At 40.6% G+C, this 23,282-nt stretch overlaps 1 protein-coding gene across 1 annotated transcript in view; it reads left to right on the top strand.

The window, feature by feature from the left end:
* Positions 1-2,567: 2,567 nt before the first annotated feature.
* Positions 2,568-23,282, top strand: part of SERINC1 (serine incorporator 1) — a 33,380-nt gene continuing 12,665 nt past the window's right edge. The window contains exons 1-3 of the mRNA XM_012933937.2: positions 2,568-2,714; positions 15,514-15,675; positions 16,756-16,925. Of these exons, the coding sequence (XP_012789391.2) occupies positions 2,676-2,714; positions 15,514-15,675; positions 16,756-16,925 (371 nt within the window). The 5' untranslated portion in view covers positions 2,568-2,675. The remainder of the gene's footprint in view (positions 2,715-15,513; positions 15,676-16,755; positions 16,926-23,282) is intronic.

The following is a 23,282-nucleotide window of genomic DNA, read 5'->3' as shown; positions in this document are numbered from 1 at the left end:
CACATGATACCTTAAGATTTATCTAAAAAAAAAAGTATCCATAATTTGTATGTTGTTGAGTTCACTTATTATGGTAGATATTTCAACTTTAATTCTGGGGTCAAGGTGAATAAACAAAAGAAATCCCAGCTCAGAAGGAGGTGAATGTCTGAGAAAGAGAGAGAGGTTTAGAGAATCCAGTAATTTTATAATGTGGAGACGCAAAACTGAGTTTGCTGGGGGCAGAGATGGGAGTGAGTGGTCTAAAAGGGCATTTTAGAAAAAAGGACATGCGGGTGGGGTGGGAATGAAGAATGGGAAATCACTTGGAGGATCAGAGGTGGAAATAAAATTCAACATCCTTCTTGAGAGAAAGGAGACTGTCTAAAGGCACAGAAGTATAAAAACTTACTTTACTGTCAAGTAGGGGATATCATATCATCCTCACAATGCTTTAGGATGCCTATTTTACCGAGGGTGCTAAAATTCAGAGGAGTCGAACATCTGACAAAAAGGGTTTTTTTTTCTTTGTTTGTTTTTTGCTTTTTGGGTCACACCCAGCAATGCACAGGGGTCACTGCTGGCTCATGCACTCAGGAATTACCCCTGGCGGTGCTCAGGGGACCATATGGGATGCTGGGAATCAAACCCGGGTCGGCAGCGTGCAAGGCAAACACCCAACCAGCTGTGCTATCACTCCAGCCCCACATCTGACAAAAAGTATTTTCACTTATTCTGAAAACCGAATTTAGATGCAGACTTGGGAAAGGGAGTGGTGCTTTTGTGTGATATTATCAACCAAAGTGGGGGAACAAACATAATATGTTTTCAATGTTGATATTTTTATAGAGTATTAAAGTTTCTTGGAAATCTACATTTCCTCTGTTTATTTTCCTCCACCTTAACTACAATGTAAATTACCTTGACATTTGTATCTGACTAATCTGGTTTCCAAAACTGCATTTTCAAGTGTTCAAGAAGAGAATTTGAGAGCCAAATGTAACATGTCCAAACTAAACCTATGTGACGGTGTCTTTCATCTCTTTTTGCTATCAGGTCCTACTTGCAATCTTCTCAGAGTCCTGTCATCTCAAAAATTTTAACCTTATCATAGAAACTTCAGGATTAGTTATGCCATTAATTATTTCTAGTTAGTCCTGTGTGTTGCACTCTTCTCCAGATTATCTTCAGAGCAGTCACAATAAAAATAAGAGCTAGGGGTATGGAGAGAGATAGTACAGCACACAAGTCGCTTTCCTTGCATATAACTAGCTGACCCCATGTTTGATTCCAGCCATGTCATATGGTTCACTGAGCCCCCCAGTGCCAGGAGTGATCACTATGTAGTGCTTAGAATAAGGAAGCTCTGAGCACTGCCGGGTGTGGTCCAGAAAACAAAATCAGAGCTATATTTTCTTCCGTTTTGCTTACGTTTCCTGAAGATATCCTTTATCTTAGGGGAAGCAAGAATCACTGTTGTGTCCCAGGAAGGGAGTTTCGCTCGCTCATTGACCAGACCAGACACGAGGCTGCAAACGCAAGGCCCCTCTACTACTAGCTCGAGCTAGGGTCCAAGTCTCATCCGAAGCACTGGAGTGTTGACAAGAACCTGGACTCTGAATTCTAAGCAGCTTATCTAGGGTTTGGTTACATAACAGCAATTTTTCTAGGAACTGGCAATACGTTTCTAATTCTGTTCCCTGTCCAGTCCTGGGACTTCAGGGACCAATATTATGTCTCCAATTCTTGGTCCCTGTCCAGCCGTGACTCTAGCCCATGACTCTACTCCCCAGGCCCTCTCGACTTGGCTGGGCGCCACTGCCCATGCCCCCTATTCTGATAGACTGTTGCCAAAGGGCGGTCTCTCTGCCCAGGGTGATAATCGCTTTCTGAGAAGTCGTGATTTTCTGCTGGGAGGAACCGACTTAGGCCAGCTGAGTTTCTGTCTTAAAGTGGAGTCTCTAATGGCTCCACCTCAGTCTCACATTACAAATGTCTCGATTGCTGTGACATTCAATAAAATCAATGTTTGAGCTTTTGTAATTATTTGTCAAGCAACCTTCTGGCAACATCTTAAGAGTGTAAAAAGTTAAAATGTGTGCCAACAGCATTTTTGATGCACCCAAACGCTTCGGCACTGGAATTACTTCAATTCAACTAGTCACAGGCAGTGGGTTGCTAGAATAAATGAAGAACATAAGTGGAAAATAAGGTGCAGAGTGAGTGGAAAGATGGAATCTTGGCGCAAGTGGAGACAAAGAACATGAAGGAGAAAGCAATTCCCTAAAGCAGTGAGGTTCCTCTGACTGCAGGGAGAGATCAGCCACTCACTAGACTCCACGCCCTACCAACACCCAGATTTAAATAAACAATAAGTAAAAAAAAAAAAATGAGTTGCTTCCGTCGGATCATTTTTTTAAACTGACAAACTAAGGGCAGCCACGCAAAGCAGAGAGGCTTTAGGCCCGCAGCCGCAGTTTCAGTCCAGGGACAAACATTTGGGAATTGAGCATGCGCAGTACCGCTGCACCGCCCCTCTCCCAGGCCCGCCCAGTCTCGAAGGAAGTGACGCAAAGCTGAGGGGCGGGACGGGTTCGGCCCCGGAAGTGCCGTGTGGATAGTAAATAAGCAGCGAAAGACAGGAAAGGTGCTGGCTCCATCTTGTCGGCCTCCGCCGCTCCTGCGACGTCGGGGCGATGGGGAGCGTTTTGGGGCTGTGCTCCATGGCGAGCTGGGTAAGTGATTCTTGGCGCCTTCGCGGGGCTCTTCGCCTGAGAGGCAGAAGCGAAAGGGGACTGATCGCGACGGGGTGCGGCCCGGAGTGAACATGGTACCCCACCCAAAGGGGAGTGCCTTGCGGCCCCATTTTCTTTCTTTCTTTCTTTCTTTTTTAATTTTTTCCCCTAGGATGTCTATAGACTTAGCTCCGGGGCCCTTAGCTCTCCTGACGAACCGACCTTGGAAAGCGTGGGAGAACGGGGAGACGACCCCGCCCGGGGAGGAGCATCGAAAGCGAGAGCCGTTAGTCTCGCCCGCCCATCCTTCGGGAAGGCGGCGCCCCCGTTCCGCTCGGCCCCTGGCCGTTGTTTTTCTCTCGCGTGGGGGCAGGCCGTCTCCCCGGAGGGCTTTCCAGGCCCCTCCTTTGTGTGTCGAGTGGCGCATCGCCCCGTGTCATCTCTCCCAGCGGCCTCAGGACTGCAGCGCTGTCCGTCCGGGCCGGCCTCTTTGTGTTCTCCTGAAGAGGTGCCCGTTACGCGGGGCCGCAGAGCCAAGTCATTCCGTTTCGGAGAGCGGCGGCTCTGGCGCAGCGGCGGGGCCCTCCCCCCCCCCCACGCCCACCCACCGGATGGCACGAGACCGGAGTCACGGTCCTCAAGCCATCGTCTCGGTGTCCGTGAAAACCCGTGCTCGGCTTGTGACCGGAAGGATGCTGTCTCGGGCCCGAAACTGCCGCCGCCTGTCACTCGGGGTCGCTTGCGTTTGTCTTTGTCGGTGGTGGCCTTGTTGAGAGCGGAGACCATACTTGATTGGCTAGGGCGAGATCGCTGCAGGCCTGGGGGTACAAAAATAAAATTCATTGCACGGTGACCTCTTTTTTTTTTTTTTTTCCCGTGTCCCCAGTAGAGTTTTCATGTGTGCTTTAACACCCAAGGGTGGTAGGTTTTAGTTTGGGGCAAGACATTGGGTTGGAGTCGTTTCTTTGGTCAACGGATCGCAAATTGTACTTAGAATTCCTGGTCTGACTCTCCAGATGCTGCCCTGCCCTTATTACGTTGGACAGTATTTTGATTGTTTCACACATACTTTATCTCATTTCCGAATGCTTTTGTTGCGGCTTGAACTGCAAATACACTGAGGTTGTTCACTCTGCCCCGGACTAAGGTCTTGATTGTATTTCTCTTGCGTTTGCGCATGGGAAACTCGATTTAAAAAAAAAAAAAAATCTCAAGAAGAAGTTAGGGAATTGGGCCTTTGTTTTAATACCAAAAAAAGGGGGCTCATTTGTTAGATAAATGGCTATTATGGTAGTTTTGCAATTATGGTTAAATTACAGTTAAGTTCCTCTCGCCGTCTCCTCCAAAGTTGTAGTGGCAGGTTTCACCCCTACCTGAACATTATCTTTGGAAGCAGAATCTAGTCTAAAAAGTATAGTAAAGTGGTTAAGGCGCTTCCTTGCATCGTGACCGACCCCCATTTCAATTCTGGCACCTTTGGTCCCCGGAGGTATCATGCAAGGCGTGACCCCTTAGGTTTTGGGGAGTGGGGGCGAAAATCCCGTAACAACTGCAGAAAAGCAGTAACATATGTTTTCTATTTTTTTCTGAACCCAGAGCAGTGAAAAAGCAACCTTTTTTTGTTTCCAGATTAATTTGAGGTACATTTTTTTCTTTGACGAGACTGAGGATGTGGCTCAGTAGTGTAGAGATTAGAATATGTTTCATACGTGTGGGGTTGATCTGGGTTTCATCCCCTAGCATTTCACACACTTAAAAAAAAAAAAAACTGGGAGGGGTGTGTGTTTTGGCCCACACCTGACTGATCCGAGCTTATTCATAACGCAAACTCTGGGATCACCATTGTATGGGCTGGGGATGGGGTGGGGGTGGGGTAGGTGGGGTGTGTGTGTGGGGGAACCAAATAGGATGCCTGGGGGCACCAAACTTGGAGGAAGGCAAGCCTGCTGCACTAGAGCTCTGGCTCAGACTTAACATTTTTTAAGGATATTTATTACGGAGTGTTTCAAATCAGCAAAACAATACCTTTAGTGAACAATATGGGAAGTTTATATTCCCATCATTGTTTGTTGCCTCCTTTATTAATTAATACAATGGTGATAAAATTGACATTGCTTTATCAACACTGTTAATTTTGAGGTTTGTTAGAAAGTTGCATAACAAGCAATATTTAAGCTCACTGGCGGAGTGGTAGGCGACTAAATTGCTCCTCCTGGTTCAAGGGTATTGTGGCGCATATCCAGGAATTGGTACAAATCCAGGAATTGATTCTGTCATACACAGTTTTGGTTGTCTTTCCTCCTTCCTTTCTGGTGTATGTTTTAAGTTGTTCGATTTTAGTACAGTTCAGTAGCAATTGAAGGGAAATTTCTTATGGGATGCAAATTCATTTTTGACAGTATTCAGTAGTATGCTTATTAAGAGATACTGACAAATTTTAAATTATTCAGATGTATTAATAACCAAATTAGATCTGTCACTGTCACTGTTATCCCGTTGTTCATTGATTTGCTCGCTTGGGTACCAGTAACGTCTCCATTGTGAGACTTGTTACTGTTTTTTGGCATATCAAATACACCACGTGGAGCTTGCTAGGCTCTGCTGTGCTGGCGAGATACTCTTAGTATCTTGCCGGGCTAAGCTAAATTAAAACAAGGCCTTGTCTTTCTTGCTCAATTTTTTTCAGGCTTAGGTTTTTTTCCCCCTAACTTCTAAAACAACTGGAGAAAATTTTTGCACTCTTAAAGTATAAAATATATATATATGTATATATATATAAATACCATTGTGTGGAAATTATAGTGATAAAATATTGTTGGCTGACAGAATTAGATTGATTTTTGTATGGCTGTATCTTTTCACTGGTGATTATTTAAAACTCCTTATCTTAATCTGTGAATTTCACAGTTAATCCCTACTCTGCTAAATACAGAAGTTTAACTGGTAAATATCTTTCCTTGCCCCCATTTTAACACTGGTTCTAGTGACTAGAGTAGATCTATTTCAATGACTAAACCTAAACTAACATATATATGCTTAAGTTATTTAAGAAAGAGTAGAGTGTGCCATTTTGACAGCCTATTTTTGTGCTAACCCTTAAATTGTCAGAGAAAATCTCACCATCAGTACTTTTCCTGAATCTCTGTGTATGCTTATATATGTAGAGTAGATGAATAAAAGACAAAAGTACAATTGGGAGAATGTTAGTATGCTAGATGCATTTTAAACAGAACATTGCATTTCATTATCTAACTTTAGCAAAATAATAAAAACAAAGGACTGTTAAATAAACATTTCTTAATCAGAAAAATTTCCTAAAGAGATCCTTTCGGGGGGAGAGGTTTTCTGTAGTTGCTGTAGGGCAATTGGCAGTGTCTGCATGTGTTTAGATTCTTTGTCACTTTCCTTTGGGGAAAGGCATTGAGAGCATCTAGTAGGTAGAGGCCAGGGAAAGTGCTCTACATTCTTTAGTACACCTGGCAGCCTCCCAGAACAAAGCATTACTCAGTCCAAAATGTCTGTAGTACTCTGGTTGAGAACCTTAGGCTCTTTCGTTGACTAGTGCAAGGAATGGAGAGAAATCGAGGAGTTTCAACTGCTTTCTAAAAGTCATTCAATCAATCATTTTTTATTTTCACTTTTGCGTTCAGCTTTCTAGAGTCTCCTGGCACTATAAGTTCTTTTTTCTATTTGTTGATTTTGCTTGTGCAGTTTTAATTACTGCTTTACTTTTTCCAATGAAGGCTTTAATACTTTTTATCTTCCAGATATGTCATTGTTCCTTTTGTTTTACTTTTTTTAAGTTTGCATTCTCCTTAGCACAGAGGGTAGGGAGGTTTGCCTTGCACGTGGCTGACCCAGGTTCTATTCCTCCACCCCTCTTGGAGAGCCCGGCAAGCTACCAAGAGTATCTCGCCCCCACGGCAGAGCCTGGCAAGCTCCCTGTGTCGTATTCGATATGTCCAAAACAGTGGAAACGTTACTGGTGCCTGCAAATCGGTGAGCAATGGAATAACAGTGATTCTCCTTATAAAGTTACTTTAGTTTTTCATTCTTTTGCTATTAGGAAAGGAAAGCAGTAGTATATTCAGTTGAGCAGGGCAGGCTCTGTGATGCTTGGAGCTGAAGTATTCCTGCCTTCAGTGCTCAGGCCCTAGGGTCTCCAGTTCTCAGCGGTGTTCCTCACCACCAGTGTGTGAGATACCAGGGATCAGTTCAGGGCTTTGCTAGGCATGTGCTCTGCCACTTGAGTTATTTCCCTGACCTTGGTCTGTTCATTAAACATAATTTCATTTTTGTGTAAGTGCCTGTTTTATAAGCGAATTCTCATAATTCCCATGGTTGTTTGATATTAGAGCTATATTACTCTCTTTTGCGGGGTGGGGGTGGATGGGGGCACACCTGGCAGTGCTCAGGAATCACCTGGTGGTGCTCCTAGGACCATATGGGATGCCAGGAATTGAACCTGGCTGGGCCTTATGCAAGCAGTCACCTTACCTGCTGCATTATAGCTCTGGTCCCTAACTTAATCATTCTTAATGTATGGTCCTTGGACCCAGAACCATCAGCAAACCATCTAAAGCCCATTATTCTTTCTATTGTGTTATACATTTTTGTACACTTTGAGAACCATTGCTTTCTAGTTTTGAGGGTTCAGAACTTTAGCATTCCTTTCATCTTATTTTTGAGGGGCAGGAGGACCACACCCAGCAGTAAGGGGGCTCACACCTGCCAATGTGCACAGGACCATGTGGTGTCAGGAATAAAACCTGGCTGCTATACTCTGACCCTTAGCATGTCTTTTAATCATGGATTCCTTCCTCCCTGCTTTTTAAAAACATCTGCAGTTGTATTTTAGTAACTTTTTCCTTCAGAAAATTAGTGTGTCCTTTTTAAAATGCAGGTTTATTTAAGAGCTTTTTTTTTTTTTGGTTTTATATCTTTTATTATGTTTATTTAGATTTCCTACTTTCCCCCCCCTTTGGTCTTTGGTGTTGCATGAACGTTCTGCAATCGGAGGCGCTGAGATAGGAACGCGGAAGAAATAATCACTGATTGGAGGACTAAGGCTCGCTCTGGCTCTTAGCAAAGGCAGATGGCCTCGTGGACCTCCTTTTATTGATCATGGTACCTCTAAAGGGCGCAATATAGTGACGTCACCAAAGGCATCAAAAAATGTTACAGGGAGAACATTGAGACAATGGAACATATTGTTTCCTTGGATGGGTAGGCCTATAGCCTCGGGAAAAGAATACAGAACTCAGAAGGGAAAGATACAAAACCGAAACTGAAACCTACAGGCACCTGGATTTACATCCCAAAGACTAGGCGGTGCTTGCCACTTCAAATACAAACTGGGCAGGCACCTGAAATCTGCATCCTAAAGACAAAGCTGGGCCTGCACCTGAAATCTACAATTTACAATATCAAAGGTCAGGCCTGGCTAACACCATCTGCATGTCAAAGACCAGCCAGGCTTCTGTGAGAGAAGGAAATACTGCTCTTTTCAGTATTCTGAAATTATTTTTCTGAAGGCAGCTTGAAGGGGGAAAATGTTCAGCTTCATCCAAACCAGTCAGGACACACGAGAAGTCTCGCCCATTTTCATGGGTCCCTATGTTCCTGTCCGTAGTACGGTACAGTATACATGGGCTCGCCCTGGTAGCTCAGTCCAGCCCCAACACTTTGGGCCATACCCAGAGGTGCTCAGGTCTCACTCTTGGCCCTGTGCACAGGATCACTCCTTGCAGTGTTCATGGAACCATAAGGGGTGCCAGGGATTGAACCCAGATAGTCCATGTACTAGGCAAGCACCTTGCCCACTGTACTATCTCTAGTCCAATATTTTCTGTTTTTGGAGGGCAGCTGTGCTCATCACTGTACCTCTAGTGCCTTCAAGATTTCCTATTTCTGGACGCTGGCTACTTCATACTATATATTGCCTTTGTTTTCTTTTGGTATAACTTTACTGTATTCACTGTTTTCCAGCCTTTCAGCCGTAGTTTTGGCCCCAGAGTTTGCATTTTTAATGAAGTTCATATAGCAGTTGTTTTTTGAACCGTGCTTTTGGTATTTTATCTAAAAAATAATTGTGAAGCCTAAGATCCTGTAAGTTTTCTCCATTGTCATCTTTCAGTAGTTTTGCTGTTTACATTTAAATTAGTTGGCTATATTTCTGGGGTCACCAGTCTTTTCTGTTTTCTGTTTATGGCTTACTCTTGCCCCTGAGCTCAGGGATCACTCTTGGTAGTGCTCAGGGGACCAGATGTGGTACCAGGAAATCAAACCTGCGTCAGTTGCATGCATGGCAAAATGATAGACCCATTGTGCTATCACTCTGGCTCATATAGGAGAATTTTTAACAAAAACCTACAAATTTGACTTGGTAGATACAGAACTATTTATGTATTAACTGAATGATTTTGGTTGCTTTTCATGTGTGTGCTTTTTAATCTAGCCATTGAATTATTGAATAGGTTGGTTATACTTTCCCCTTTTTATATTTTTTAGTATTGGTAGTAATGTGTCTTTTCTTTTATTTCCAATATTAGTGACCACAGTTGTATGTTCACTTGCTTCTTGCCCTTTTTTTATTACTGATTAATCTTGCTATAGTTTAAGCTTTCAGTGAACTCCTAAATTCTGCTTTTCCTGCTTTTTCTATTAATTGACTTCATTTACATCTATTTTTTACACTCTTCCATTTAGAGCTGCTTTATAAGGCGGAAGCTTTGATTATTTAATATCTTATGCATGAATTAATTAGAAGTGTGTTCATTTTCTGCTATCTTTATATTACTGATTTCTAATATTCTTTTGAGGGCCAGGAGTATATACTGTGCAATTTGAGTCATTTTATAGTCAGATTTAAGACTTGTGTTCTAGAACATGGTCTATTTTTGGTAAATGTTGTGCTCTTGAAAATAATTTGTACATTGTTGGCTAGCTGCAGTGTTCCTCAAATGTCAGTTAGATATGAACGATAATATTCCAGTTCTCTATATTTTTACTTAATGTGTTTTGCTCTTAGAAATGAGGCAAAATATTTATTTTTTTATATGGAAAATACATGGAGAGCTCATCCATGTAGATTTGTTTGCTAATTCTTTTAGTTTTACTAATTCTTCCTTCACAGGAAGTCCTCATAGTGCAGAAATGATTATACATATCCTTTTCAATATTATCATTCTTTTTTTTTTTTTTTGCTTTTTTTTGGGGGGGGTCACACCTGGCGATGCACAGGGGTTACTCCTGGCTTTGCACTCAGTAATTACCCCTGGTGGTGCTCAGGGGACCATATGGGATGCTGGGATTTGAACCCGGGTCGGCCACATGCAAGGCAAATGCCCTACCCGCTGTGCTATCTCTCCAGCCCCAGTATTATCATTCTTATCTTGGAATAGTCTTTTTCCCCAGATCTACTTTGATACTGCTATAGCATGATTGGTACATATATATCTAATCCCCTTCTTCTTTTCAAAGCTCTCAAACAATGTTTAGGGGTCCAGGGGCCACTCATGTGTTTGCGGGAGGGTCACTACTCTGCTGACTTGGTTGGATGGTTCCATGCTGGAGCTGAAGTCTGGGGAGCAGCTTCAGTTTCTGGGACTACCAGAGCTACTGCAGTGTCCTTGGGAGCCTCCTGGGTTATACCTGATGGTATGCAGGGTTCATATAAGCACACTGTGTGGTGTGGGGTCAGACAGAGGTCCTGGCACATACAAACATACGTATATCCCCGATGGCTGAACTGTTAATTAAATTATTAAAAATTATAATACCTCGTGATTTGCCAAGTTATTCATAATAGAGTTGTTGCATGCTTGTGCCTTTCTCTCCAGTGTCCCCAGTTTTCCACCCAACACCCTAGCCTGCCCACTTGTAGGCATAAACAGATTTACTTCCTATTAGTTACAACACAAAGACAAATGGAATTATCCAATCTTTGATCAATAAGAGTCAGTCTCTTTGTGTTAATTGTTATAGCTCACGGTGATGTTGCTCAAGTCATTGTCTGGGATCTCCTGTGCTGGTTAGTGCTGGTTCTGCTTCTGTGTTATATTGTTCAGGCTCATGGAGCTTGGTGGTTTTTTTTATCAGATTTGCTGTGATCCTGCTGGGCTGGGAGTACTATGAAATTTGGAGGTGTCGCGTAGTGGCACTAGACCAGGTGGTCCAGGAGCAATTTGGTAGCTTGGCAGTTTGATGAGGTCCAGTTGTGGATCTGGACGGTTTCTATGTCTGAAGGTGTAGGGTAGGTTTGTAAGCTGCTGAGCCTTCAGGCAGAAAGGGGAATCTGCTCGCCCCTGCCCCCCCTTTCAAGAAGGACCCAGAGTTCTCTGTAGAGTGTGTAATGTTGGACATAACAGGGGTTTGAAAGAGCAAATAAACAGAGAGGAGAGAAAGAAAGAGATTTCTTGTTTCAAGGCTTGAAAAAAAAGCAAGTCAGCCCTAAAAAACAGCAAGCAATCTTGTATCTTTTTTTCTTAGGCACACTGATCTTTTCTTCCACCCCTGCCCCCCAAGTTTTTGGACCACACCCAGCATGCTCAGGGCTTCCTCCTGGCTCTGTGCTCAGAGATCACCCCTGGGGGTTGCTAGAGATTGAACCCAGGTTGGCCACGTACAAGGCAAACACCCTATCTGCTGCACTAATGCTCTAACTACCCATTTCTGCTTTCAGATAGGGAGTTTTTACCCTATTTACATTGATTGTGTGAATTAAAATCAGCCATTTTCTGTTTGTCACCTTTATCACTGCTCATTAGCCCTATTATTTTGCCTTGATTTGGATTGGCCATTATTTTAGTATTCTGTTGCCTCCTTGGCCTTTTTTATTTTTTATTTTTGGTGGGGAGGTCATACCCTGTGATGGACAGGGGTTACTCCTAGCTCATGCACTCAGGAATTACTCCTGGCTGTGCTTGGGGGACCATATGGGAAGCCGGGAATTGAACCCGGGTTGGCCGCCTGAAAGGCAGACGCCCTACCCGCTGTGTTATCGCTCCAGCCCCTCCTTGGACTTTTTAATATTCTACTCATTTTGCTATTTTGCTTTAGGGTTTGTGGTATTTGCTTTTTATTAAATTTTTTTTAAACGGTGTTGTTTTTGGGGCCATACTCAGGGTTTACTCCAGGTTCTGTGCTCAGGGTCACTCCTGGTAGGCTCAGGGAATCTTTAGGTACCTGTTTGAAACTGGGTCCATCATGTGCAAGACAAGCACCTTAACCTTGTTTTTAACTTTTCACAGTCTACCTATGATCATGTCTTCTTTCACCACTTTATTTCTCATTGAAGCACCATACTGTTACAGAATTTAATGTCTCCTTAAAGTCTGTTTGCAGTTTTCTTTTCCACTTCCTCCTTTGTTATCTTTAAAGCAAAGCTAACCTTCATTATCTTTGCTTTACAAGTATACTTTTTGAAACAGCTTTGTTTCCCTAAGAAAAAAAAATAGATATAGATGTTTGCTTTTTGTTTTGTTTTTATGGGCCGCACCCACAGTAGAACCTTGGGCCTCCTGCTTGTAAAGCTGCCCTTAACCATTTGTGCTGTCTTTCCTTCCTTTAATCCTACAGTTTCCCTTGTATGAATTTTTGTGCAGATCCAGATTTTTGTCTGCTGTATTTTTCCTTCTGCTTGAAAGACTTTTTTTAACATTTCTGGTAGTTTAGGTCTGCTAGATACAGATTTTTTTTTTTTTTTGTCTTTCTGTGCCTGAAATGTCTTATTTTGCTTCTGTTTTTGAAAGATATTTTTCTCAGCATAATGTTCTGTGGTTACAGCTCTGTTCACTCATTACTAAATTTTGTCTTGCATTGCTTCTTAGTAAAAACAATTTTATTTTTTAATATGCTTTTATTTTCCTGTTTGTAACATAACTTCTTTTGTCATTGCTTTTAAGCAACTTGAATCTGATGTGAGTTGTTAAATTTCTTCAAAAGAACTCTTCAGAAGTTTCAGTTCAATTAATATTAAGGTGTTTGATGTTGTCTCACAACATTGATCTTCTGCCCCTCTTTTCCCATGTCTTTTTATCTCTCCATTTCATATCTTTTCTTTAGTAGTGTATTCAGGTTCTTGATTTTTTCCCCCTGCATTTTCTTTTTATTTTTTTACTCTATTTTATTTTTATTTATAAAAATTCGGTGCATGGATCTTTACAATTATTTTGTATGTTTTCCGTTCATGTGTTTATTTTTTCTGCCTCCTTGGACATAGGAAACTGTATTACTACATCATATTATTTATAGATTGGTTCTGTGTTCTTTATTTTCAGGCTGGTTTTTATTTATTTTTCATTAGGTGTTTATTTTCCTCCCATTTTGCATTCCTACAGATTTTTTGGTAGACATCAGGTACTGTAGTTTTATCTATATAAGTGCTAGGAATATTTGTATTTTAAAATATTAATAAATGTGTTAAAAAGGACTTTTGAGGGGCCGGAGCGATAGCACAGTGGGTAGGGCGTTTGCCTTGCACGCAGCCAACCTGAGTTCGATCCCCGGCATCCCATATGGTCCCCCAAGCACCGCCAGGAGTAATTCCTGAGTGCAAAGCCAGGAATAACACCCCTGAGCATCGTTGGGTGTGACCCAAAAAGCAAAAAAAAAAAAAAAAAGGACTTTTGAGGCTTGTTCTTGTTCATGGAGGAGTGGTTAAAGAGAATTTTATTTTTTTTATGTTTGCTTTCGGGTTTGTTAACGTGAGACAAGAGCAGCCTTTAGTCTTATGGCTGATTCCCTCCGCCCACACCTGAGCTCCTGTCACATTCCATCGTGATGTATTTATGCCTTTTCTCCTTGGTTTTTTTGCCCGCTTTGGGTGACTTTTCTCGAATGCATATACTCATGCACTGGTGCATAGTTTGCTGAAGACTTAATCTGCAGCCTTTGCATCTAGATCTTCAGAATTCTCCTTGTGTAGCCTTCACATATCTAAACTCTTTCCCAGTCATTGTTTCCTTAGCTCAGGTAGACAGTCTTTTTATCTGGAAACACCCTTCCCTGCACCCCAAATGGAGAAAGAGGGCCTAACCAAAGAGGTTATCTCCCTTCTCTCAGAAATTACCATTTGTCTTGTCTACTGCCTGAAAAAAGAAATTGATTTCTCTTCCTCCCCCCCCCCCCAATTGATGAAGACTGTAAGGTAAATCTGATTATCACTACTGCATTGGGTCTGAATTTACAGTAATTATTTCCTGCTTTATTAATTTAGTTTTAGTTATTTTTTTTCCGTCCTCATTTCTTACCTTAGTCTTGTAACTCTTTTTATCATGTTATTTTCTAATTTCATTAAAATATTTTTATTTTAAATTTGCTTTTATTTTTTCTGTATCCCAAATAGAAGCCCTTTGTAACCTTTTCTTTTTTGGGCTTTGGGCCACATCCACCTGAACTCAAAGGTCTTTCCTGGCAGTGCTGAGGGAGGCTCTACAATATGCAGTGCTATATGCAGCATAGATGATCAAACTGGGCCTGATGCATGCAAAGCAAGAACCTCAACCTTAGTACTATCTGGCCAAGAGTTTTGATTTCTTACGGAGTTGTTTTTATTGAATTGGCATCTTCAAAGATTTTTTTTTCTTTCTGGTTTTTCTTTTTTAATTTGAGGAAATATGAATTCTTTTTACATTCCTAGAGTGTTTGCATAGTTGCTTATTACACTTATTTTTATCTTAAAAGCACCTCTGTTTCTCCCTTATACCGGTTGCCGTACAGTGTCCTCCTCTACAATACAACAGATCATTAGTTAACTTTGGTTTTTGGAAACAGTAACTTCAGCATACCATGAGAGCAAGCCTTGGGATAAGTGACTTCATTTACTCGTTTACTTTAAAGTTGGTTAGGATTACCGCCCTCCCACCCCTCCTCCACACTTCAAGTTAGAGTGAAACAACCTTGAACAAAATGAGGTTATTTTAAGATTTGCTATACTGCCTTCCTGTGGTGCTAAAGTTGGTCCTTATGAGAATATGTACAGTTTGTTTTTTCTAATACTGTTTGGTGGTCCCTATCAGTATTCCCTGGTGTATGCTGCTAGTTTAGAGTAGAATTCTATTGAAGAAAGTTAACCCCAGCTATTCATTTATCCTCTTTGGCCTAAATTCTAGTTGTAATTTGGTTATCATCATCAACATGCAGAAGAGGTAAAGAATTACAGTACTATAATTTTCCATTTATGGATATTTGAAAAATTCTCCAAATTTATGACTTAATAAGGGCTAAAGGGTAATAAGAGTTGCTGCTGGACTGCGTATTCATGAATATTTCAATTTCTCTTTTTTGGGGGGAGGGGACACACCTGACTGTTTTGTTCTTGTCAATGGGATCATTGGTTATTGGGCATCCAACCACAGGTCTCTTGTATGCAGAGTATCCACTCATCCTTTTGAAAACATCCACTTACCCTGTTGAACTGTTTCCGGCTCATCACTTTTATTTGTAGTCAATTATATTTACGTAAATTTTGCTGGGCTGCTATGCACTTGTCCACTCTTCACATCCCAGCCTTAGGTTTCTTTTTAGCTAAACTTGAGTTGCTACTGGTTTTCCCTTTAGTTGTTTATAAACTTACTATGTTCATTTTGCTTGATACAGGGGTTAAGCACTTTTTTTTTGGGGGGGGTTAAGATTTGCTCTATCTTTACCTGAAAACTACTGTTTTTTCCTTTATAGGTAACATGTATGATCCAAAGGCCACTGTCCCCTGGTAGTTTCTTTTCTGTATTACATGCTAAAATGGAACTCTTTGCTATCATGTTAAACTCTGCTGATGTTTAATTCTCTTTTTCCCCAGATACCCTGCTTGTGTGGCAGTGCTCCATGTTTGCTGTGCAGATGCTGCCCCAGTGGAAACAACTCCACTGTAACTCGGTTGATTTATGCACTTTTCTTGCTTGTTGGAGTGTGTGTAGCTTGTGTAATGTTGATACCAGGAATGGAAGAACAATTGAATAAGGTGTGTCTTTTTTTTCTTTGTAAATTGATTGCATGGTTGTTTACAGATATAACTGATTTTAGTATACAAAGTGTAAAATAATATGTAATTTCTATTTTAGAAGCTCCAAAACTTTTAGGGAAGTTATGAGCTGATACATAAAGTATGTTATGATAACCAGAGGAATTAAGTAACTTTGGCCATGTAAATGTTAGAATCTCAGTGAGTCTCATAAAAAAAGAGACACCCAGAGATGAGTAGAACTTTTTTGTGTAGGTTGGGAAATAGGAAGCAGGATGAAGTGAAGAGATGCTTTGGCAAGATTGAGCTGAAGGAAACTGGAGGCTGTTACAGTCCAGCTCAGCAGGCCCGAAGTAGAATTTTTGGATGTAAATTTGACTTTGTTTACTGTGACACTTAAGTGTGAAGGAATCAGAAATGAAACTAGATCCTGACTCCAAGCAATTGGAAAGGAACTGTTGCCCTGGAGAAAAAAAGATAGATGGTGTTTTGTTTTGTGAAAAAAATTACTTTTATGGAGTCCAGATTATATAAAAGGAAAGAGGAAAGGTATAATAAGTTTATTAATTTATAACATTTGTTTTAGGGATTCTGTACTGAGCTGGAGAACCTGGGCACATAATTTAAAATGAAATCCAGTATAGAGATGTTCTCAGATAAAAGGGAGTATAAAAATGAAGGCAGGAAGTTCGAGAGCGCTCTGAATAAGCAAACCCTGACTTTTCATGGAGAATTTCTGAAGAAATGATGGGGAATAGAGCCACAAGGCACTGTTTGGAAGCTCAGGAAGAGAGAGTTACAGAGGACAGCAGGGCTGGAGAGAGAGCAGAGACTCCCTCAGCACAGGAGTTGTGTTGTGTGGGACCCTGAGTTCAGCCTGGTGTGCTGCAGCCAAGTAATAGGTATTTCCTGGTCGACCACACCGAAATTGTGCGACCCACCACAGCAGCAAGATGTTAAACTTTCATGTGATAGAAAATATGTTTACCTCGAACACCTAATGTAGCATAAACAATGTTTGATTGATACACTTTATTTTTACTTAAAAATTTCTAGACCACAAGCTTTTGTTTTTTTTAGATTCCTGGATTTTGTGAGAACGAGAAAGGTGTCGTCCCTTGTAACATTCTGGTTGGCTATAAAGCTGTCTACCGTTTGTGCTTTGGCTTGGCCATGTTCTACCTTCTCCTCTCTCTGCTGATGATCAAAGTGAAGAGCAGCAGTGATCCGAGAGCTGCAGTGCACAACGGGTAAGCTTTGTAATCAGTTCCCAGTATGAAAACCTGGTCACCCTTACTCAGTAATTTTAAATCTATCTAAAGAAACTTTAAAGTGTAGCAACAGTGAAGCAACATAGGAACTTTAGGTTTTGCTCCCTTAATATAAAATACCACTCTAAGGTTGAATGTTTTTAGTTTCATCTTCATTTTATTTTTTCTCCATGAATTAAAACTTTTTTAGCTTCTAATTTATTTTATGTTTTTATTTTGGACCATACCCAGCAGTGGTCAGGACTTACTCCTGCCTCTGTGCTTGGGGACACTTCTTACAGGGCAAGAAGAAAACTAGCAGGGGTGCCCGGAGATGGAACCTTGGTTGGTCACTAGCAAAGCAAGTGCCCTTCCTGCTGTACTCTCCTCCAGCCCCTGAACTATTTCTTATCAGCATACACTACTGAAGACAGGAAGAAAATATTTTGAACATTCATAACCATCTTTATTTTATTTTATTTTATTTTAATTCTCAAAAATACAGAATGGGCCCAGTTTCTTTTATCTGTGGTCTTTACTTTCCATTATACGCCTTTCACTTCCAACCTTCCTTCTTTCACTTAGATTTATTCATAAGTATTTTAGGAATATTTTATTTTTGAAGCTATTGTGAGTCTGACAGTTCATTTCTTTTTTGGGTATTTTGTTGGTATATTGACAATCTAGATAGCTGCATTTCTTTTTTTTTTTTTTTTTTACCATTTTTTTCCCCCCAGTTTGAATGCCTTTTATTTCTTTGTCTCGCCTCATTGCTTCACCTAGGACTTTAAACTATTGAGTAAATTAAGAGTGGGAACGCTTATCTTGTTCCTATTTTAGTTTCTATTTGGGGGGGGGTGGCACATTTGACTGTGCTCAGGCTTTCTCCTGGCTCTGTGCTTGGGGATCACCTCTGGCATGGCTCAGGGTACCAGCAGGTCAGCTGTCTCAAGGCAAGTGCCTTACTTACTTTCTTTTTGATCCATTCCTGATTTTCGATTCAGAGGTGGTAGTCTTTCAATCAACCCTGAGAATGCTGGTACCTATAGTGTGTTATATAAAGCCTTGGCATGTTTCAGGCACCCAATTTTTTTTTAGCAGATAGGATATATTTTGCCAAAATGCCTCATCTGCATTTCTTGACAAAATAAATGTTTTATTTTAAACTAATTATCACACTGGTTTAATAAGTTGAACCCGTATCAGTAACTCCTAAAACTCCCACTTGTAGTCATATACAGAATCCTTCTAATGTGTGTTTTAATTTGGTTTGCTGAAAATATTTTGTTGAAAACTATTGGATTATTTCATGTGACTTTTTTTTTTTTCCTTGTGTTATGTCACCTGGTGGTAGTAGTGTGCTGCTGGGCAGCTAGTGTCCTCTCATCTTCAGTTATTTATAAGAGTTTGAGGTTTATTGGAAATTGATTCTTTAAATGCTTTGTAGAATTAACTGGTAAAACAATCTGGTCTTTGGCTTTCTGTGTAGAAGGGTTTTTTGATGATTTAGTGTCTCTATTTGATGGTCTGTTAAAATTTTAATTTCTTATTTAACCTTGATAGGTTTTATGTTTCAGTGATTTTATTCATTTCTTCTATGCTGTCCTATTTGTTTGCATATAATTGTTAATGGCAGCGTCTCTTGCCCCTGTACCTGCCTCTCTTCACTGGGCCTCTCTGAGGGGGTGGGTTGAGTTTCCCTCCCCGCCCCCAGCAGAGCCCTGGCAGCCAAAGACCTCCAGAACTCAGCCACAGCCATGCTCAAGGCCCCTCTCCTCACGTTCAGACGAGCCTCACGCATGAAGGAACCGGCAGAGGAACCCAGGTGTGCAGGATTTGGGGCTGAGATCTCCAAGCCTGCTCGGATTGGGACTTGGGCCTCTTTCACCCACATCCCCCATTTTCCAGTAGCTAGGCGGTCATACCCAAAAACTGCCCCTGGTGCTATGTAATCCCATCAATGACCAACATCCAGAGACTATAGAATCAAGCTCCCGGAACATTTTATAGATTAGTTCTCTCTCTGGGATAACCTGGCCAGCTACCCAGAGTTTCCTGCCCACATGGGAGAGCCTGGCAAGCTCCTTGTGGCGTATTCATATGCCAAAACCAGTAACAGTGATGGGTCTCATTCCCCTGACCCTGAAAGGGTCTCCAATGTGGCAGTGTTGGGAAGGACAAATAAAGAGAGGCTGCTAAAATCTCAGGGCTAGGATGAATGGAGACATTACTGAGATTGCTCCAGAAAATTGATGATTAGCGGGATGATGATGATGATGATAATTGTTAATAGCAGTCTCATAATGCTAAACATGTGGTATCTATTATATTTAATTTCTGAGTTTTTTTTTAAACCTAGTTGTAAAGGTTGTCAGTTTCGTATCTTTTTGAAGTAGTTTGATTTTATTGAGCTTTTGATTTTCTGATCTCCCTTTTTTTTCTGATTTTTTTGTTTTATTTTCTTTCTGATAATTTTAGGGTTCTTTTTTTCTAGTGAAAAGTGTGAAGCTTTAGAAAGTTTTTTTAAAAATACATACTTTTATTCAAAACTTCCCTTTGCTTTTGCTGCAGTCCATGTATGTGTGTCCTGTCTTTCCATTTTCATGTTTCAAAATGTTTTTCTTATTTTCCAGCTTCCTGGGTTTTTGTTTTGTTTTTTGTTTTTTTGACTCCTGGGATTTTTACTATTTTGTTGTTTAGTTTTCATATGCTTGTAAATTTTCTTGCTTTCCTTTGTCTGATTTCATTCTGTTGTGGTTCAAAAATACTCTTAATATAATTTCTGCTTATATTTAATCAGCTAAGATTTGTTTTGTATTCTATCATATGACCTGTCTTAGAAAATACTCTGTGTGTGAGAAGAATTTGTATTCTGTTACTGTTTTATGAATTGCTTTTAAAATTTAGTTCTGTTTGTTCTGTTATGGGATGTAAGTTCAATATGCCCTGTCTGATTTTGTTTACCTATTGCTTGAAAGTAAATATTTAAATTCAATACTACTGAATTCTTCAGTTCTGTTGGTATTTGCATTAATATGTTTGGGTACTCCATTGTGGGTACATAGATAAAATTACTGTCTTGATTTTTAACCCCTTATTAATCTTACAGTGACCTCATCTCTTATTATGGCTTTTGGCTTAAAGCCTTATTTTGCCTTTTGTATTCTATTTCCTTGTTCTTTTGTTTTACATTTGCATAAAGTATTCTTTGCCATGTTCTCCTAAGACTTTACCCTTAGATTAGCATAAGAGTCTTGAGGCAACAAATATATAGTTCTTTTGTTTTTTTAATTGATGATTTTGTATTTCTATAATTTCTCAATTTTTGCTTACCTTTTTGAATTAGTACATTCTTGTGCTAGCATGGTCTGGCTCCCTTTTAAAAAATCTCTTGTTAATGTACTTGATACATTTTATATATCCCCTCTATTCTTAAATATTATAAATATACTGTTATATATCCCTTTCTTTATCCCTGTTTCTATTTTTTGTATTTTCTGATTACTCTGAGGTTTATATAAAACATCTCTAGGTTAAAAATAAAGCGTCCAGGTCTGGAGAGATAGTATAGTAGTTAAGGTACATCCCTTGCATGCAGCTGATACTGGTTCTGTCCTTAGTATCACATGGTCACTGAAGCATTACCAGCCCAATTAGCGAACAATGGCAGGGAGGTTTCCACTCCCCAAAAATAAAGATAAAGTAAGTCCATTGTAACCTTGACTTTGACTATGTACAAACACTGTACTCATTTATTCCTTCCTCCTTTTTCATATTTTATTATCACAAATTAATCCTTTTAATGGTGTATTATTCACTAACAGATCATAGCATCTGTTTTTTGTTTTTTTTTTCTTTTTGGGTCACACCTGGCGATGCACAGGGGTCACTCCTGGCTCTGCACTCAGGAATTACCCCTGACGGTGCTCAGGGGACCATATGGGATGCTGGGAATCGAAGCCAGTCAGCTACATGCAAAGCAAAAGCCCTACCCGCTGTGCTATCACTCCAACCCCGCAGCTGTTTTTTCTTAAATAATTTTTTTACATTTTTCTGATGTTTATATAATAAACTAGGTAGCGCACCATACTATTTCAGAACTAGAATTTTCAAAAGTTGGTTTACTTTTACATAGTATACATTGGTGTTTTGTTGACATTGTGTCATTTCAACTTGAACTCCTTTCGCCTTTTCTTGAACAGGGGGTGGAGGGGGTGGCGGGGAAAGTACAGGTCTGTTTATGAACTCAAATTTTGCTTTTCTGGGAAAGTATTTTTGTTCTTTGTATTTGATGAGTAACTACAGATATGAATGCTTTTTTCCCCCTCCCCCATTGCAGCACTTTAGTATTTAAAATTCCTCCTAAATTTTTCTGTTGACAAGTCCTCTGATAATCTATGGTGTTTTCCTTTGTAGTTTATACTGTTTTGTTCCCTGTTTCAGATCTCTTTGATTATTGACAGTTTGTTACATACTTGGTGTCTTGGAAATGGTTTTTTTGTAATGGCATGCTTTTATTAGGTTTGTAAAGTTACATGCCCAAAACTTGTCAGGCTTGAAACTTTTTCATGTAGTATATCTTAAATAAGTTTTCTGAAAAATTCCCTTCCCCTCTCCTTCTGGAATATCAATTATTGTAATATTTAAATCATATACTTCTAAGCTTTCTTTTCTATTTTTCTTTTTTTTTGACACAACAGATTATTTCAGAATTTGCAATTTATTCTCTGCTTACACCTCCTCCGTGCAACAGAGTTTGCTGCCAGAAATTATCCTCCTTGTACTGCCTTGGTGAACAGACCAGCACCTCTTCCTATCTAGATTTGTTTTCTTAGTTTTTAAAAGTTTTTCTTTTTCAACCTCACATGGCATGCTGCCTCTTCCCTTTAGGAGGACTGACCTTTGCAAATTCTTCTCTGCCTGTATCTCTCCAGTTCAGTGCACTCTTGGTTTTCCCTCACACAGTCCTAAGAGAGTAAGGCAGATTTGTTGGTTTTGTAGCCCATACGAAAGGTTTTTCTGCCAGTTATCAGGAGCACAAGTAGCTGAGATGCCTCTGAGTCCTCTTGGCATTGCTGCTGGATACCACCATTCCCGCAAAAGTAATTCAGTTTGTGGGTGAATCTCTAACTGTTAAATCATAGGGAGAGAAAGTAGGGGAAACCTTTTTAGGAATTCTGGTGTGGTTATCCCCCAGACTAGGTAATTTATTATGAGAATTTTGTTGAAGCATTTATCTCAATATTGTTTCTCCTTAAGCTTTTATTTTAATATTGTGGTTTACAAAGTTGTTCATAGTACAGGTGTTTCGGGTGTTCAGTATTCCAACACCAGTCCCTCCACTGTTGTGATCTTGTCCCCACCATTGCCCCTAAGTTTCTCATCCTCCCTCCAAACCTGTGCGTGGCACCAAATAATTTTTTATTGTTCTAACAGAATGGCAAGTGGAATTATCAGATAGTTCAGTAAAAGAAAATTCATGAAAATTGTTATATCTCACAGTGGTATTATCATTGTTTGAGGATTCACTGAGCTGTTTGTTGCTAGTTGAGTCTTCTGTGTAACTATTTTTGCTTATGAACTTACTTGGTTTGTAAATGCTACTTTCTCCTCTAATTTGCTGTGCTCTTACTGGGCTGTTGTGGAATTTGGAGGTATTGCAATGCTATGTATGTGTTTGAGCACTCCAGGAGCTCTTAGAACCTGTAGAAGTAGGGCGATTCTCAGCCACCCCTCTCCAAAGGAGGCCTCAAGAGTTTTCAGCCCAAAATATTGGTGAACCTGTGTTTCATTGGCTTGGAGTCTCTTCTAAGATTAGTCATGAAGCTGAATTGTTTTCATGGCAGAGGCTCTGGGATGTGGATGTGGCTACTGGGACTTCTGGTGGTAGGGGGCTGCCCTGCCCTCCATCCAAGAAGACTCCAGAGTTTTCAGCATGAAGACCAGTGTACTTGGGAGTGTTGTTCACTTGACACTCCCATCTCTTCTGAGATTAGTTGTGAAGCTGGGTTATTTGTAGTAGGAAGGAGCAGACTGCTCTGGTTCTCTCAGAAGTCATGGGAACAGCCCATATGAAGCGAGAATAAGTATCTATAGTTACATGGAGAAAAGGTTTCTTGGGGAAGCACGTGACATGAGTAATATCCATTTGCCATAATTCATTGGTCTGTAGACCTCGGGGATTGGCCCCTGCCACATGGGAGGTACAGTGTAAAGGAGCACAAACGGGGCAAGCACGGACAATATGCCTGGCTTCTCGAATTGGGATACGATGATGAATATGAAGACGCTGGGCGTTTGTGTGTAAGGCCTGGTGCTCTTCTGCAGCAGAGGTAAAAATTGGTGCTGCCAAGACAT

This window comes from Sorex araneus, chromosome 4, assembly GCF_027595985.1.
Source record: "Sorex araneus isolate mSorAra2 chromosome 4, mSorAra2.pri, whole genome shotgun sequence".
Lineage (NCBI taxonomy): Eukaryota > Metazoa > Chordata > Mammalia > Eulipotyphla > Soricidae > Sorex > Sorex araneus.
The sequence above is the reverse complement of the archived record's forward strand: the minus strand, read 5'-3'. Positions and strand labels throughout refer to the sequence as shown.